Below are 17122 nucleotides of genomic sequence, written 5' to 3' on the forward strand. Positions count from 1 at the left end.
TAGGTGAAGCCGCACTTCCTAAGGCCAGAGAGGAGTGTGGCAATCTAACATCCTGGTATTTTCTCAACCTAGCACTTTTGCACCTGCTGGTAACTTCTGCTTGGAGCCTGTCCACTGGGGGGGGGGGGGGGGGGGGTGTAAATAGCACATCTAAGAACTGTAAATTCAGTTTTATTTGGGGACTTAACTGAGGATTATAGCCCTGCAGACAGCCTCTCAGACAACTCTGAGAAACTGCTTCAGCATGGAAGAGGTGAGGGCAGAGGTCAGCGTGTGGCAGATTTGGAGAACGGGTACCTGCAGTCAAACTCATATCTAGGTAAAAGTTTACTGCTAGTTATCAAGCACACACAGTTTAATTATTTTATTGCTTTTCTAAGTATGTAAGATGCAAGAAATTGGGTTTATAAAATTTTCTCCTGAAAATTTCTATCTGAAGATCTATTCTGTGAGTTTTCCCAGAGAGTAGAGTATCTCATTCCTGATTTCCACCCTGAACTCTTTTCAGGCTGTGTTAGTGACTCAATAACAACTGCTAATGACTCAGTCCTTGTAGAGCTAGCTGGCTGAAGACATTCTTTAGTTGGCTTTCCTTTCAGAACTAGCACAGGTGCCTCCACTTCCAGGAAGTCTTCCAACCTTTTTGATCTCCCTGACCATCTGCAGCCATCCCTGGGCTAGTTGTTTTGCAGTTCTTGGCTAACATTTCCCATGTTTTGTTTCAGTTTATGTGGGGCAGTGCTGGGCTTGAGATGCTTCACTAAATGTTGGTTGAGATAATAAATGTTCCAGCATGGGCACTGACAGACGGAAATGAGCATGAGCTCTTGCCTGAGTCCACGTGCATCCGAGCTCTCATTGCTTAAGTCAGGAAATATTTGTTGAGCACCTACTGTGTGCCCAGCGCTAAAAATATAGTGTGAACAAAAACAATTCCTATACTTAGAGCCTGGTTTACTGAATGCAAGGCTATGTATGAGCAAGGAGGTCTAGTATAAGCAGACCCTTAGAGGAGCTCTGGAAAACTTTGAATAATAGCCCTCTTGTCACTGGTGAGTGTGGCCTGATTTGGTGTGGAGTGGGCAGTAAAATGCATTCCTTTGGCCCCTCCCTTTCCAGGATTTGCATGGAGGCTCTCTTTTTCAGATCGACTGTTTTCACATCAAGTCTTAATAATGGTCAGGTCAACATATTTGGTTGAGACCATTGTTGAAAATGTGTAGTTTGGAACAGATAGTTTATCCAGTTTGCCACACTTAATGCAGTGTGGCAGCTACTGAGGACCAAATGTTTGAAGAGCCTTCAACATTTGCAGACTTGGAATTCTGCGAGGGATGCAAACTTGGTGATTCTGCCCCCTGAGAAAGGCATTTGTACTGAGATTAAGGCAAAGGAGAGCTGTAACTGTGTATCACCTGGGGATTTTGTTAAAATGCAGACTCTCAATCTGTAAGTCTGAGGTGGGACCTGAGGATCTGCATTTCAACAACTCCCAGGTGATGCAATGGTGCTGATTATGGACTACACTTTGATGAGAAGGGGTGTAGAAAGTAGTTTATTTGGGTGCATTGATTCAGGTGCATTGGTCACAGATTGGCAGAAGGAGCCACCACATATTCCCATCCCCTCCCTTCACCACTACCCCAAACGTAGTGACTTTAAACACACATTTATTATCTTTCAGTTTTTGAAGTTTGAGATTCAAGATGAATCTTACAGAGTTAACATCAGAGTGTTTCAGCAAGGCTGGTTCCTTCTGGATGCCCCAGGAGAGATCCCTTTGCTTGCCTTTTCCAGCTTCTAGAGGACACCCACCCTCCTTGGCTCATGGTCCTGAATTACATCACCTTTTCTCCCTCTGCTGCTACCCACCTTCTTCTACCCTGTCTGACTTTACTGTGTCCCTCTTATAAAGACCCTTGTGATTACATTGTGCCTACCTATATTTGTTGTTATTTTAGCTGCTAAACTGTGTCTGACTCTTTATGACCCCGTGGTCTATAATCCATCAGGCTCCTCTGTCCATGGGATTTCCCAGGCAAGAATACTGAGGTGGGTTGCCATTTCCTTCTCCAGGTGATCTTCCAGACCCAGGGATTGAAGCCACATCTCCTGCACTGACAGGCAGATTTTTACCACTGAGCCACCTGGAAAGACTGCATATCTGGATAATCCAGTATAATTTCCCCAAAACAAAAAATGCTTAATTTAATCACATCTGCAAAGTCCCCTTTGTCACATAAGGTAACGTAGTTCATAGATTCTAGGTATTACTTTGTGAACACCTTTGGGAGCCATTATTCTCCCCTGGCATGTTGTGTATTTCCTAGGGACAAGGACATTTTCTTACTCATATTTCAATTACCACAACCAGGAAGTTTAACCTTGATATAATTCTATCATGGAACTTACAGCTGACATGCAGTTTTCCCAACAACATCCTTTACAGAATTCTGTCTTCTGGTCTACACCCAACTAAGGATCATATATTGCTTGTAGTTGGGATGGCTGCTTAGGCTCCTTTGATCTGGACCAGTGCCTCATCTTTTTTGTCTTTCATGATGTTGACATTTTAAGAGTATACCCCAGTTACAGACTTTCTCTCAACTTGGCTTTGTTTGATGTCTTATTCCAGTTTTACGTTTGGGGCAAGAATTCACAGAAATATATTGTGTCCCAGGACAAAGTGCATCACATCAGGAGACACATAATGTTATTTTGTCCCTTTATTGGTGATGTTTGCTTTGATCAGTTGGTTAACTTTGTGCCTATCAGGTTTTACCACTGTTAAGTTTCTGTATTTCTTTTTGGAGTTAATCCATAACTTGTGGATTCCATAAGTTGTGGAGAGAAATTTTGAGACTATATGAATATCCTACTCCTTGTCTTGTCCTTGTCCTTGATATTCATCAAGTTTTAGTGTTCACTGATGATTGCTTCAGTTATACTATGATCATTACAAAATATTTTTAAATTCCACATTTATTAGTTGGCATTCTTCTTTATGAAAGAATTCGTCTGCTCTCCCATTCAGTAATTTATTCTTATATGGACTCATGGATTCTTACGTTATTCAATTGATTATAATCCATTACAGTTATTATTGCTGAAGCTGAAACTCCAATACTTTGGCCACTTGATGTGAAGAGCCAACTCATTGGAAAAGACCCTAATGCTTGGAAAGACTGAGGGCAAGTGGAGAAGGGGGCGACAGAGGATGAGATGGTTGGACAGCATCACCGGCTCAATGGACATAAGTTTGAGCAAACTCCGGGAGCTAGTGAAGGACAGAGAAGCCTGTTGTGCTGCAGTCCATGGGGTTGCAAAGAGTCAGACATGACTTAGCAACTGAACAATAACACCAGTCATTACTAATTTTGGTGGCCAAATTACTTCAGATTTGGCTAGTAATAGCCCCTTCAAGCTGACTCCTCTGTCCCCAACCATTTTATCTTTTAGCTTTTTCTTATTTTGGGGGGACAGCAAAATATTCCAGGTATATTAGACTTTTTCTGCCTTGATCTTGGTCCTTTCTCCAAGGAACCCTGATTCTTTTTAAATTGTTAAGGCTATTTAAAAGCAAATTCTATCTGAGGCTAGGTGGGTGGGGTGGGTGGAAATGAACTGGGAGTTTGGGGTTAGCAGATGCAAGCTATTATATATATAATGGATAAACAGCAAGTCCTATTGTATAGCACAGGGAACTATATTCAATATTCTGTGGTAAACCATAATGGAAAAGAATATAAAAAGAATACATATATTAATGTATATGTATAACTGAATCATTTTGCTGTATAGCAGAAATTAAAACAACATTACTAATCAACTATACTTCAACTTTCAAAAAGCAGATTCTTTGTGTCCATTGCTACTGAGGTGTTTTTGCTTCTAGGTCTTTGCAGTGGAAAGAGCTAGGAATTTTTTTCCATATTCATATCTATCAATCTACTTACCTTTCCCTCCTTAAACTGAAAAGCGTCTCCAGGAAATGTTAGGACTTGATCTAAGCCTATTATTCACTTTATTATTAGCTCTTTTGGAGTTAAAATGTGTCAGTTTCAGAAATATGAAGATGGTCAAGAAGAGGCTGGGTGCCAGGTGATTTCATGTCACAATCTTTCACTGTAACAGTTAAACATTTATTACTCACCAAGCTATGTGCTGCACATGTATTTAGTATCTCTTCTAATCCTCAAAATTATGAAATACACATTTTTTGTTATTCTGCTCCTAGATCAGAACGCTGGGGCTCGGAGAGACTTGGTAACTTGCTGAAGATCACACAGCTAATAAACAGGAGACCCAGGACTGGAACTTGGTCTGTCTGATCCTGGAGTCTGTGTTCCTCCGCTGCATACACCTCTGCTCACGTAGCCCTGGGCAGTAGCTACAGTGCCAGGCATTTTCCCTCCCTCTCTGCCTCAGGGCTTCTCAGTGGTCCGTGGTGAAATGTATAAGCCTGTCTTACTATGTCATAGATGACTGTAGCTTTTAACCTCACAATAGTGTGGCTTGCTAGGTGCCCAGAGACCCTCTTACTCCCTCCTGCCTGCTCAGTTATTTTTCAAGAGTAGAGATGTGTGGATAAGTGGAGGCCTCAGCCACTCTTAAATACCCATCCACCAAGCTCCTGGTCAGATGAACCCCAAAACCTATTTTGTGACCTAGGACAGCTGGAAAGCTTTAGAAAAAAGTTCAATCGAATGTAAGAGCTATCGGCAAGTACATATACATTTACTGGTAATTTGGGGGAAGGATGGGCTCCCAGAAACATCTCATTTTTGTCCCCAAATGAATCTCCATTGGTTAAAATGTGTCTATTTTTTTTTTAAGTCCAATTAGATTGTGACCCTGTTTTGGTGTTTCCCAAGCCCACCGGGATGGAAACCAATTACCTGAAGAGGTGCTTTGGAAATCACCTGGCCCAGGCTCTGGCAGAAGTGGCGATGGTTCAGCCCAGTGACCCCATAGAGTACCTGGCTCACTGGCTCTATCATTACAGGAAAATGGCGAAAGCAAAAGAAAAGGTACATACATGAGAGCTAAGTCAGTTTGGGGAGGGCTCTCAGCTTTCTCATAGTAATCTGAAACCCAAAGCAGGACTCTGGAGACACCCTGGGGAGTATCATGTTTCATTTCATCTGTAAGGATGGCTTCCGCCCACATATTCTTGAAGTATAGGGAGTCTGGGGGCTGAAGAGAGAAACCAGCTCAGTGGAGTTGTGGAATTGGTGGGTTTGAAGATACTAACAGGTTGAAGCCTGTCAGTTACAGGAGCAAATTCAGGAGGCCCAAAGTGGTCCTGTGGTCTATCCCAGGGAGGGTCCATGCCTCCGGGGGCTGACCAGACTCTACTCTATCACCCCAGGATAGACAAGAGAAGATCCAGCTGCAGAGAGAATATGAAAATAGCCTCGAAGAAACCAGAATGGCAGAAATGCTGAAGCAAGAAGAATGTGAGATTCAACAGCAGTGTGAAAAGTATCATCACCAGCTGGGGAGGAGAAACTCGGCGGTGGGCACAAACCCACATCCCATGGTGGGTACCAGGAAATGCATGGAGTGCACTGAGGCTCCCCAAACCTACTTTCCCTCCATAGTCATATGTTTGTATGTAAATCAATCTTACTGACAATCCTTGTCAATGAACAAAATGCTTAAAGGCATTTTAGATTTCAGGAAATACCTTACATGTGACTGGTTTAAAAAACCAGATTTTAGAAAAATCTAAAGCATCACTTGGAACAAGTATATTTTCATACAAGATTCTTTGAATTATTCTAAAAGATTACTCAATATTTTTCAGAAACCAAATATGGTTTCCAGTATATACTTCAGATATATTATTTTATGCTATATACTATTTATTTAACTAATTTAATATATGCTATTTATGTATCAAGCCACAAGATGTCTCCTGTGATGCTCTAATAGTGGTCATGAATTATTAGAATAGTTAGCAACAACTCTGTATTTGTTAGTCTGACAAGCGTATCTTTTATCTCCCACAATTTTTGCCACAGTCTTCTGAAAAACACCATGTGCCATTTTGTGCTTTCTACAAAGTACATGACACCTGGAGAGCAAATTGACTTCTTAAACTTGATATCTGACATCTTTGTAATGATCACTGTATTCCTGTGCATGAAAATCTTTAATGTAGTCTTATATAATTTATTAGCTTTTGCTAGTTTCCAAAGCCAATTTTGATGAAGACATGAAAATATTAAGCTTTATGTACATTTATATCAACATGTTCAGCTTTCCTCAAAATTAATAGATCTGTTTTTTAAGTCTGGATATTTTACATGTAGATCAAAAGAAAGATAGTTTCCTACTACAGTCTGAAAGCAGTAATTGAAGGAACCCTCCCTCAGGAACAGTTCACCATTTAAGCAGTTGTTGGGAGATGCTAGAGGTGAGATCATTATCAAAAGTTGTCATCACCTCTGTTGCCCACGCTAATCCTTTTCTAACACCTGGCTTCACTGTTAATAGAATTGTAAATATATAAGGCTAGGAAAGATTCCCAAAACTGTACCCAGGTTTTATGATGGAAAACTTTGCTCACATCAGTATTTTGAGTTGTCCCTTTGTGTGGCACTCAGGAGGTTTCATACCCTGTAGCATATTCCTTAGCAAGATTTGGATGAACAAAAGGTTTGTTGTTCTTTTGCCAAGTGTGAGACAATTGGCAATTGTCAGGGAAATGAGAGCGAGCCTGATGCTTGGATTGTGAGCAAGTTCTCAGTTTTAGGAAAGAGTTCACGTGCAAATTGTAATTATGGAAATTTATTCCCTTTGTTAGAAGGAAGCAAAGGGAACCCAACAGGGGTCTAAAAGAAAGCTTATTGCTTGCAGGGCAAGGGAGAACCACATCCTGGTACAAATTGAAAGAGCTAGATAAAGGGTGAGGAGGTGGTGAATTGAAAGTCACTCAGTCATCTCCAACTCTTTGTGACACCATGGACTATACAGTCCATGGAATTCTCCAGGCCAGAATACCGGAGTGGGTAGCCTTTCCCTTCTCCAGGGGATCTTCCCAATCCAGGGATCAAACTGTTAGGTAGTTAGAATAGGAAAAAGGAGTCCAAAATGGCGGTGGCTAAAAGACAAGGAAGGGAAAAGCCTGGGAAAATAGAACAGAGGAAGGTCAAAGAAGGTTCGAGGACCGAGGACCGGAGTGAGGACTTCCGGTAGGACAGCACTCCTGACTAAGCCCAATTTGCATAGAACAGGTCCAGGGGGAAGAAAAAAACAAAAAGAAGAGCCAAAAGCCTCTCTCTCTGTCTCTTTCTCTCTCTCTCTCTCTCTCTACCCCCATCCCCACGCATGCGTGCACTTGCTCGCTCTTTCTCTCTCTCTTTCTCTCTCTCCCACGCATGCATGCGTACTTTCTCTCTCTCTCTCTCTCTCTCTCTCGCTCTCTCTCTCCCGCACGATGGGGAGCTCTTCTCTTCACATCTTTGGATCCACGTGCCCTCACGCCTCGAAGATGGATTTTCCTGCTATCTTCTAAATAAAACAGAGCTGTAACACTGATTTCTCTAAGAGCTATAACACGGTCCATTCGAGACCTGAGAGCTATAACATGGTCTGTCCAAGATCCGAGAGCTGTGATGCGTGGAGGGCTTTAATGTCTGTCACTCCAAATCTTTGTTGTGACGAGACAAAAACCGAGGAACATACACTCACCTGACAAAATCAAGGTCTCCCACATTGCAGATGGATTCTTTACCAGCTGAGCCACAAGGGAAGCTGTGGAGGTACATCAAACAGAATAAGAGTCTAAGTTCTGATTTCTTCTTGGCTCCAGGTGAATTGCAAACTATTCCTTCCTGCTGTCACCTTTAAATTTCATCACTAGAACTGTAAAACTTGTCTGAAATAGGCCCAGAATGGGTTGCATTGGGTTTCAGAAAGCCTGCTGATTTAACTGATGAATTTTAACACCAGTACTCAAAGTTTTGCAAGATTTTCCTAAATATCTTAAAACCATCATTGTTTTTAGTATCCCAGATTGAATACTATTGGTCTAGTGCATGGGTCAAAAGAGAAGTAGAAACAGAGCACTTCTTGTGTGGTAGAGATCACATCAAATTATGGGAATCAAGAAGAGACTCACAGAGAAGATAGCATTTGAGTCAGACCTGGAAGAAAACTGACAAAAGTTGTCCTTGTATTGGTTTCTCTTCATTAAGCAGAGGCATTTTTTTAGTTAAGTAAATCATTATTCTGTTTCTAAGTCTGAAAATCCCATTGTTATAAAGATCTGAGTCATACAAATGTTTCAGGAATGTGTTTTTATGGAAATAACATGTAGATTTGCAGCACAGATTCATTCATAGCACTTTGGAATTAGAAGGGTCTTAGAGATTATGTGGGCAAGTACTTCACAGACCTCTCTGCCGTACCTCACAGGGTCCACTGTTGACTGGACAATGGGCAAAGCTGGGGGTAGAACTTGAGCTCCAAGGCTTCCTACCTCACCAGGGACCGCAATTACGTGGATGCTTGATGTCTCCTTGAGTCTCACAGGTCACTGAGACTGTATTCATTTTTTCCATCTTTTTTCTCTCTATGCTTCAATTTGGATAATTTCTATTGATCTGTCTTCATGTTTACTGATCCTTTCTCCTGCAATGTCCAATATCCTAATTAGGAATTTAATGAATTTTTTTTTCATTTTGGATAGTTTACTTTTCAGTTCTAGAATTCCCTTCTGGCTCCTATCTTCTCTGCTGATATACCCTATCTTTTCACTTATTATGACCATTTTTCTCCTTTAAACCTGTAATCACTTTTAAGTTCTTGTCTGTCAATCTCATCATCTTTGTCATTTTGAGGTCTCTTTCTAATAAATATTTTTCTCCAGATTATGGTTCACATTTTCCTACTTTTTCACATGTCTAATAATTATTTACCTGTGTGCTGAACTTTGTATGTGATACTGTATAGGCCATCTAAACTGTGTAGTTTTTCTTTAAAAGGTGTTGAATTTTGCTCTGTCTGGCAGTTACATCGTTGGTGAATTATCTTGAACCTGTCAGATTTGTTTTATCCTTTTCTGGATAATGTCTTTTTCAGTTTTGTTCAGGCTTGAGCATGAAAATGGCAATATTGTATTCCTGCTATGCCGAGAATGTTTAGTCTCTGTTAATGGCTTTTTTTGCTCTTCTGCTTTTTGTTTAGCCACTGATATCTGTAGCAGGTTCCTTGGAGAAGACTAAATTCATGCAGGAGAACAGAGAACCCCTTGAGAAGGAAGCCTTGAAGCAGGAATCCCTGCCAGGAACTTCCAATATGATTCCAGGAATGCCTCAACAGAGCCCCTCTTCAGAGCCATCTGTCTCCAGCCAGGTTTACTTGAACACTGGAACCCCACAAGAAATAAATTACCAGGCTGTTTAGCATGAAATTGCTCTTGAAATTCATCCTGGCTCCGAATCGCCTCCCTCGGTTATAGAAGGTGGGTGATTCTAATGATGCTTCTCTCAAAGCTGCTGCAAGCTGAGAAAGTGGCCAACTCAAAGAGCTCTTACTTGAAGATGATTAGCTATGTGGATTAAACCAAGATATGAGAGACTGTGGAAGGAGGTGTCTACAGGGACTCTCCAACCCAAGTCTGTCCCGATAACCATGAAAACCCCTTAATTGTGTGAAGATTTGAACTACATATAGGGTAAAATAAACTCATAATAAAGATTTAATAAGTAACTAAACTGATGAGAATTCTTTCTTCCTCTTGCTTTATCATTTTTTGGAGACTAGACCGTGAAGACACATCTGTTTCATATATTTGTACCACAGCTTTAGCTGAATTTTGCAATTAGGCCCTTCAGGGTGTTTACATGTCCTTATTTTTGAAACAACTCCAGTGACAGTAAAACTCAAAGGTTTGAAATTTTTTCCATCGTTTTCCATCTATATTCATTCAGATACCTATATGCTGATGATCTGATATTTATATTTTTAATCAAGATTTCCTTGAACATGACTCCCAGTTTGCTACCTCCACTTGGATAAACAATGGATATCTCCAACCTAGCCATGGTTGACTCTTGAATAATGCAGGGGTTTATCCACATATAACTTACATTGAGTTGGCTATCCATATCTGAGGTTCCTCCACATCCTTGGATTCAACAGACCACTGACTGTGAAGTACAGTAGTATTTACTCTTGGAAAATAACCACATGTAAGTGAACCTGTGCAGTTCAAACCCATGTTGTTCAAGGAACAACTATAATCCAAATGGAATCCCTGATATTCTCCCCAAATTGGTTTCTACTACTTTTTTTTTTTTTTAATTTGCTCAGGTCAGAACTCTTGGTGTCACCCTTGGCTCTACTATTTTTATGTCAGCTCTAAATCTGGTCTGCTGACTTTCCATTTAAAATAAAGACAGAAGAAGAGACACAGAAGTACAGAACAGACTTTTGAACTCTGTGGGAGAAGGTGAGGGTGGGATGTTTTGAAAGAACAGCATGTATATTATCTGTGGTGAAACAGACCACCAGCCCAGGTGGGATGCATGAGTCAATTGCTCGGGCCTGGTGGGCTGGGAAGACCCAGAGGAATCGGGTGGAGAGGGAGGTGGGATGGGGGACCGGGATGGGGAATACGTGTAACTCTATGGCTGATTCATATCAGTGTATGACAAAACCCACTGAAAAATAAAAAATAAATAAATAAAGAAAAGAAAAGAAAAAAATAAAATAAAGACAGCAGGATGGGGAATACATGTAAATCCATGGCTGATTCATGTTAATGTATGGCAAAAACCACTACAATATTGTAAAGTAATTAGCCTCCAACTAATAAAAATAAATGAAAAAAAAAAAATAAAATGACAGAATTTAACCACCTAAGTGCATAAATCACCATCATTTTTGCCTTGATTGTTGTAATAGACTGTTAACTGATCTCCCTTCTTTTGCCCTTGACCTTCTCTAGTCTATCCTCAACATTAAAGTAGGATGATGTTGGTAAAACATTAACCCTGATCATGTCTAACAAGTAGCTTCCCATCTCAGTCACAGAAACATGTAAGGCCCATACCATGACCTGCCGACTCTATAAGAGTGATTCTGCATCATCTTTTTTATTCTCCATTTTGTTCCTTCCACACCAGCCATGCCAACTTTCTGTTCTTCAAACAGGACTAGCATGGTTTAGTCTCAGAAGTTTTACATTCTCTTCCCCTCCCCTTGGGAAGCTCTCACCTCCCCACACCTGGATTTCTGCAGATTCTCTTACAGAATTAAAAAAAAGAAAACACCTCAGCCAAAGTTGGAGTTGGGACAGGCCGGTAGGGAGAACTCTCATGCTCCTCCACGCATCATCAGTTGCTCCAAATAGGAAAATAGAAGGTGCCTCTACTTTAGCATCCAGCACAGAGAATAAAGGGCTTCCCAGGTGGCACAGTGGTAAAGAATTCGCATGCCAATGCAGGAGGTGCAAGGGAAGCAGATTTGATCCCTGAGTCGGGAAGATCCCCTGGAGGAGGAAAGGGCAACCCACTCCATGGGCAGAAAATTCCATGGACAGAGGATCCTTGCAGGCTACAGTCCATGGGTTGCAAAGAGTTAAGACATGACTGAGCGCACACACACACACAGAATAAAACTTCCCTCCACCCCGGGTTCCAGTCAGTAAGAGACTGTAGTAGAACAACCAATAAGAAGCCTCTATAGTTGGGACTCCCCGCTTCTTCCGGTAAGCTCTTTGATTACTGCAGCCCCTCGCAATTCCCCCCTTTCTCTATAAAAGCAAGTTCCTTTTCCTCCTCCTCTGGATTTGCTCATGGTCTGAATTGAAATTCCTCCGCTTTTCCCTAATAAACACTGTAGCTGGTAAAATAACTGGCTATTCTGTTATTAAAGCGTACACTCTCTTCCTTTACATCTTCATTCAAAAGTTGCCTTTGCAATGAGGTCTTTTCAGCCATCCCATCAATGCTTCCTGTGTGCGCGCCTGCGTGCGCGCTCAGTCTCTTCAGCCGTGTCCAACTCCATGCGACCCTATAGACTAGAGCCTGCCAGGCTCCTCTGTCCATGGGATTCTCCAGGCAAGAATATTGGAGTGGATTGACATGCCCTCCTTCAGGAGATCTTCCCAACCCAAGAACTGAACTCATGGTCTCCTGCATCTCCTGCATTGCAGGCGGATTCTTTATCACCGATCCACCAGGGAAGTCCACGCTTCCTATAGATACATCCTATTTATACTGCCACCCACAACATTTCACATTGGCTACATAATATGCAGGGCCTAGTGCAAAAGGAAAATAAGGGCTGCCTTGATCAAAGTTATGTGCTTCAAGATGACAACAGCAGAGCATTAAACCAAGTGTGCACCTTTTCCAAATTTGGTCCTGTGTAACTGTACAGATTACACTCTCATGAAGTCAGCCCTGCTGTAGCCAGAGCTGCCGCCTACATTGAACATCTATGATGAGGACTTTTTTTCCTACAGTGAACATCTGTGATGAGGCCTTGTCTTCCTCGGCCATGAGGTCAGACCTTAGGATGGGCAGATTAAGTATATCCAAAGTCACACTACTATTCTTTTAAGGGTGAGAGCTCCCACTGGCCTTCCCCAACACTCACACACATAAATCAGTCCATGACTGCCACACACAGGACCACATGTGCCAAGCCTGAGGGAAATGCTCAGAACCTTGGAACACATTGCTATTGGGGTTTGTCTCATGGGTGTGGATGGTTAACCCAGATCTGAGATGGAAATGTACTCCTTAGAAACTAGTGCTTAGGGACTTCCCAAGTGGTTAAGACTCCACAATTCCAATGTAGGGGGCACAGGTTCCATCCCTGGTCAAGGAACTAAGATCCCCCATGTTGCACAGTACAGCTTAAAAACGAAACAAAACAAAAATTATTTCTAAGGGGTGGGCAAAACACCTAAGCTATCCCTCTGGCCTGTCCCCTGGACACACCCCTATCCTCTCCTCGTATCAGGAACAAGCTCACCACCCCACTCAGGGAGTGAGCAAGCAAGGGATCCTGTCATTTGTTCTTGCTTCCACCTGCTGCAATAGGGGCCCCAATAAAGTCTTTCCTTAAAAAAAAGAGAAATAACTCATGCTTATAATTAATCAGAATTCTTTGAGCCTCTGGAAAACAATACTTTCATACTGACAATCAGAAAGAATAAAAAATAAGTGTAAAAGCAACATATTTAAAGCTTTAACATGCTTATAAGTCATCTGGAGATCTTGTTAAATGTCACTTGTTAAAATATCTTGATTTTCTAGATTTCCAGTGGGATATGAGATTCCCAACAGTTTTGTCCACTGTGCCCAAGCTGCCGGCCCAAAGACCACACTCTGAGTAGTCAAATGCTAGACCCAATTCTCTCAGTCTTAGCACTACAAACATTTGGGGCATTCTTTGTTGTAATGAGCTGTCTTATATATTGTAAAATGTTAGTAGCATTCATGGCCTTTACTCAATAGATGTAGAGAAATGCAAATCAAAACTACAATGAGGTATCACTTCACACTGGTCAGAATGGCCATCATCAAAAAATCTACAAATAATAAATGCTGGAGAGGGTGTGGAAAACAGAGAACCCTCCTACACTGTTGGTTGGAATGTAAATTGATGCAGTCACTATGGAGAACTGTATGAATTTTCGTTAAGAAACTAAAAATAAAGTTACCATATGATCCAGCAATTCCACTCCTAGACATATATCTGGAAAAGATGACAACTCTAATTTGAAAAGATACATACATCTCAGTGTTCATTCCAGCACTGTTTATAATAGCCAAGACATGGAAGCAACCTAAATGTCCATAGACATAGACAGAGGAATGGATAAAGAAGATGTGGTACATATATACAATGGAATATTACTCAGTCACATAAAAGAATGAAATAATGACATCTGCAGCAACATGGGTGGATCTAGAAATATCAAACTAAGTGAAGTAAGTCAGACAGACACACTATCATACAGTATCAGTTAAATGTGGAATCTAGAAAATGATACAAATGAGCTTATTTACAAAACAGAAATAGACTCACAGACATAGAAAACAAACATACGGTTACCAAAAGGAAAAGGTGAGGTGAGGGATAAATTAGGAGCTTGGGATTAACAGATACACACTACTATATATAAAACAGACAAATAACAAGGTCTTACTGTATAGCACAGGGAACTATAGTCAATGTTGTGTAGTAATCTAAAATGAAGAAGATTCAGATATATGTATATATCTGAATCACTTTGCTATGCATCAGAAATTAACACAAGTTTGTAAATCAGCTATACTTTAATAAAAAAAAATAGATGTCAGTAGTACACACCCATATACCCTAGTTTGAAAATCAAAAATGTTTCAAGATATCAAATGTCTGTTATACACTGTCAAATGTCCCCTGGGGGAAGGGTGACCCTCGGTCCTAGTTTACTTTGGTCTGAAAAGTTACCTAGGACACAGAATTTCAGTGCTAAAATCAGGAAATAGGTGTGTGTGTGTGCTCAGTCATGTCCAGTCAGGTCACTCTTTGTGACCCCATGGACTGTAGACACCAGGGTCCTCTGTCCACGGAATTTTCCAGGCAAGAATACTGGAGTAAAGTACCATTTCCTACTCCAGAGGATCTTCCTGACCCAGGGATCAAACCCATGTCTCTTGCATCTCCTGCATTGGCAGGTGGATTCTTTACCATTTTGCCACCTGGGAAGCTCAAAATCAGGAAAGACCTGGGCAAATTTGGACTACTGGTCACCCCACCAGGGAGACAAAATTGCGTCTGTTTGAAAAGCACTATTCTAGATAAAAGTGAAATTTTTCTAACATGGGTTAAGGTGACCATTTTCTTTTATAGAAAGTGGTGGGGTGGAGTTGGGAGAAACAAACCATTTGTGGGCAAAGAAATGTAAAATATTGTGATTTGTATAATCAACTCCTCGTTTACTTCAGGTAGTCCTCGTGGTAATGGAAAGGCAACTTGTTTTGTTTTCTACCTGAGAAGTAAGAACATTTTGTTTAAGAAAAATTTTTTTAAAAGATTGGACATATTGGTTCCTAGTGAAAAAGTATTAAGTCCTAGGTCAAGGATGGGCTATAGAAATAGATCTCAGTTATGGGTTATAGGAAAAGGGCCTCAGGCATGGACTTAGATCTTCAGTGTGTTGTGGCCACATAGCAAGGAGGTATGAAAAGATTTATTACTCACACAATGAAGCTTTCAGGCTTTCCAAGCTGGTTTGAAAATGGCTTAATGCTAGTGGGAATGTAGAGTAGTACAGTTACTCTGGAAAACAGTTTAATAGTTTCTTATGAAACCAAGCATATAATTAACTACCATACAACCCAGCAGTTGTACTCTTGGGCACATATTCTAGAAAGATTAACACTTATGTTCACACACAAACTTTATGTGAATGTTTATAAAAGTTTTATTCATAATAGGCAAAAATTGGAATTAACCCAGTTACTTATTCTTCGGTGGGTGAATAAACTGTGGTAGAATGTCATAGAATATTACTCAGCAACAAAAAGAAATGAACAATTGATACATGAACACTTAGATGAATCTGAAGGAAATTAGGCCAAGTGTTTATACATGCTAAATCAGCCCACTTATATAACATTCTTGAAATGACAAAATTACAGAGATGCAGACTAGATTAGTGATTGGCTTATGTCAGGGGTTAGGGAAAGTGGGAGGTGGATGTGTTTATAAAAGGGCAAGAGGAGGAATTCTAGTGGTGATAAAACTGTTTCATATTTCACTTTTGGTGGTGGATACACAAAGCCACACTTTTGAAAGAAATTGCTTAGAATTAAACACACACATGCACCCGCACTCATATACAAAAAAGTACAAGTAAACTGAAGAAATCTGAACCAGATTGGTAGATTGTACCAATGTCCATATTATACTGTGTGCATGCCAAGTTGCTTCAGTTGTGTTCAATTCTATGAGACACTATGAACTGTAGCCTTCCAGGTTCCTCTGTCCATGAGATTCTCCATGCAAGAATACTGGAATGGGTTGCCATGTCCTCCCCCAGGGGATCTTCCCAACCCAGGGATCAAACTTGTGTTCCTTATGTCTCCTATACTTGCAAGCGGGTTCTATACTATACTTAGTGCCACATGGGAAGCCCATGGTTTTGCAAAATGTTACCATTTGTACATGGGATCTCTCTATATTATTTCATAGAACTGCATGTAAATCTATAACTATATCAAAATTAATTATTAAAAGATTTAAAATTTTAAAGTTAAAATATTCTTACCTTATCTATAGTCCATTTTAAACCTTGTAATATATTTTAACTTTTATTTACTATTTATTTAAAAATAAACATCTATTTTTAATTGCAATCGATTTTGCCAATCTATCACCTGAAGACTAATTTACACTCCTATGTGAAAATGGTCATTTCTTTATACTCTTGCTATACTGAAATATTTTACTTTTATTTTCTTCCAATCATGCATGAAAAATAGTAAAGTTCCTTATGTAGATGTGCATGCTAAGTCGCTTCAGTTGTGTCCAACTGTGTGACCCTACAGACTGTAGCCCACCAGGCTCCTCTGTCCATGAGATTCTCCAGGCAAGAATACCAGAGTGGGCTGCCATACCTTTGCCCAGGGGACCTTCCAGACCCAAGGATCAATCGTGTGTCTCTTACATCTTCTGCATCAACAGGTGGGTTCTTTACCACTAGCACAACCTGGGAAACCCCTTTATGTATGGATACTAAACCCTCAGGTATATGTTTTGCAAATATATACTATTTTTCCCCCAGTTTAGCAGTGAAGAAACTGAGACACAAGGACATTAGGAAGCCTGCCTGAGCCCATGGAGCTAGAAGAGGGAGAGCCAGTGCTCAAATCCCAATGGGAGGGCTTGAACTTACTCACCAGCACTGTCCTCAGAGGAGCAGCCTTGGAAGCATAGGGTTAAGGGCACTCAGCTCAGAAGTCCTGTCCCTCTCCCAGCTGAGAAGGCTTTATGCTGCAGTCCAGGACAGACCAAGCTGCGACTGGTTCCCATATGCACAAGCTTTTCTGCAGCTAGCCTTGGCCAGTGATTGAAGATGGTTGGCTAAGTGAAATGTCTTCTCCCA

General features: G+C 40.8%; 1 protein-coding gene across 1 annotated transcript; it reads left to right on the top strand.

Moving 5' to 3' along the window:
• Nucleotides 1-4883: 4883 nt before the first annotated feature.
• On the top strand, nucleotides 4884-9414 carry DYDC2 (DPY30 domain containing 2). The gene is made up of 3 exons (XM_065919903.1): nucleotides 4884-5030; nucleotides 5372-5522; nucleotides 9215-9414. Exons 1-3 carry the CDS (start codon nucleotides 4884-4886, stop codon nucleotides 9412-9414), a joined length of 498 nt encoding a protein of 165 aa, XP_065775975.1.
• Nucleotides 9415-17122: the final 7708 nt, after the last annotated feature.

This window comes from Muntiacus reevesi, chromosome 2 (assembly GCF_963930625.1).
Source record: "Muntiacus reevesi chromosome 2, mMunRee1.1, whole genome shotgun sequence".
Classification (NCBI taxonomy): Eukaryota; Metazoa; Chordata; class Mammalia; order Artiodactyla; family Cervidae; genus Muntiacus; species Muntiacus reevesi.

Bases quoted from the DNA above. Each gene is read 5' to 3' on its own strand.
- DYDC2 (XM_065919903.1), top strand. From the start codon at position 4,884: ATGGAAACCAATTACCTGAAGAGGTGCTTTGGAAATCACCTGGCCCAG. The intron at 5,031-5,371 runs GTACATACATGA...CTATCACCCCAG, and splicing joins TGGCGAAAGCAAAAGAAAAG to GATAGACAAGAGAAGATCCA. The intron at 5,523-9,214 runs GCACAAACCCAC...TATCTGTAGCAG, and splicing joins GAGGAGAAACTCGGCGGTGG to GTTCCTTGGAGAAGACTAAA.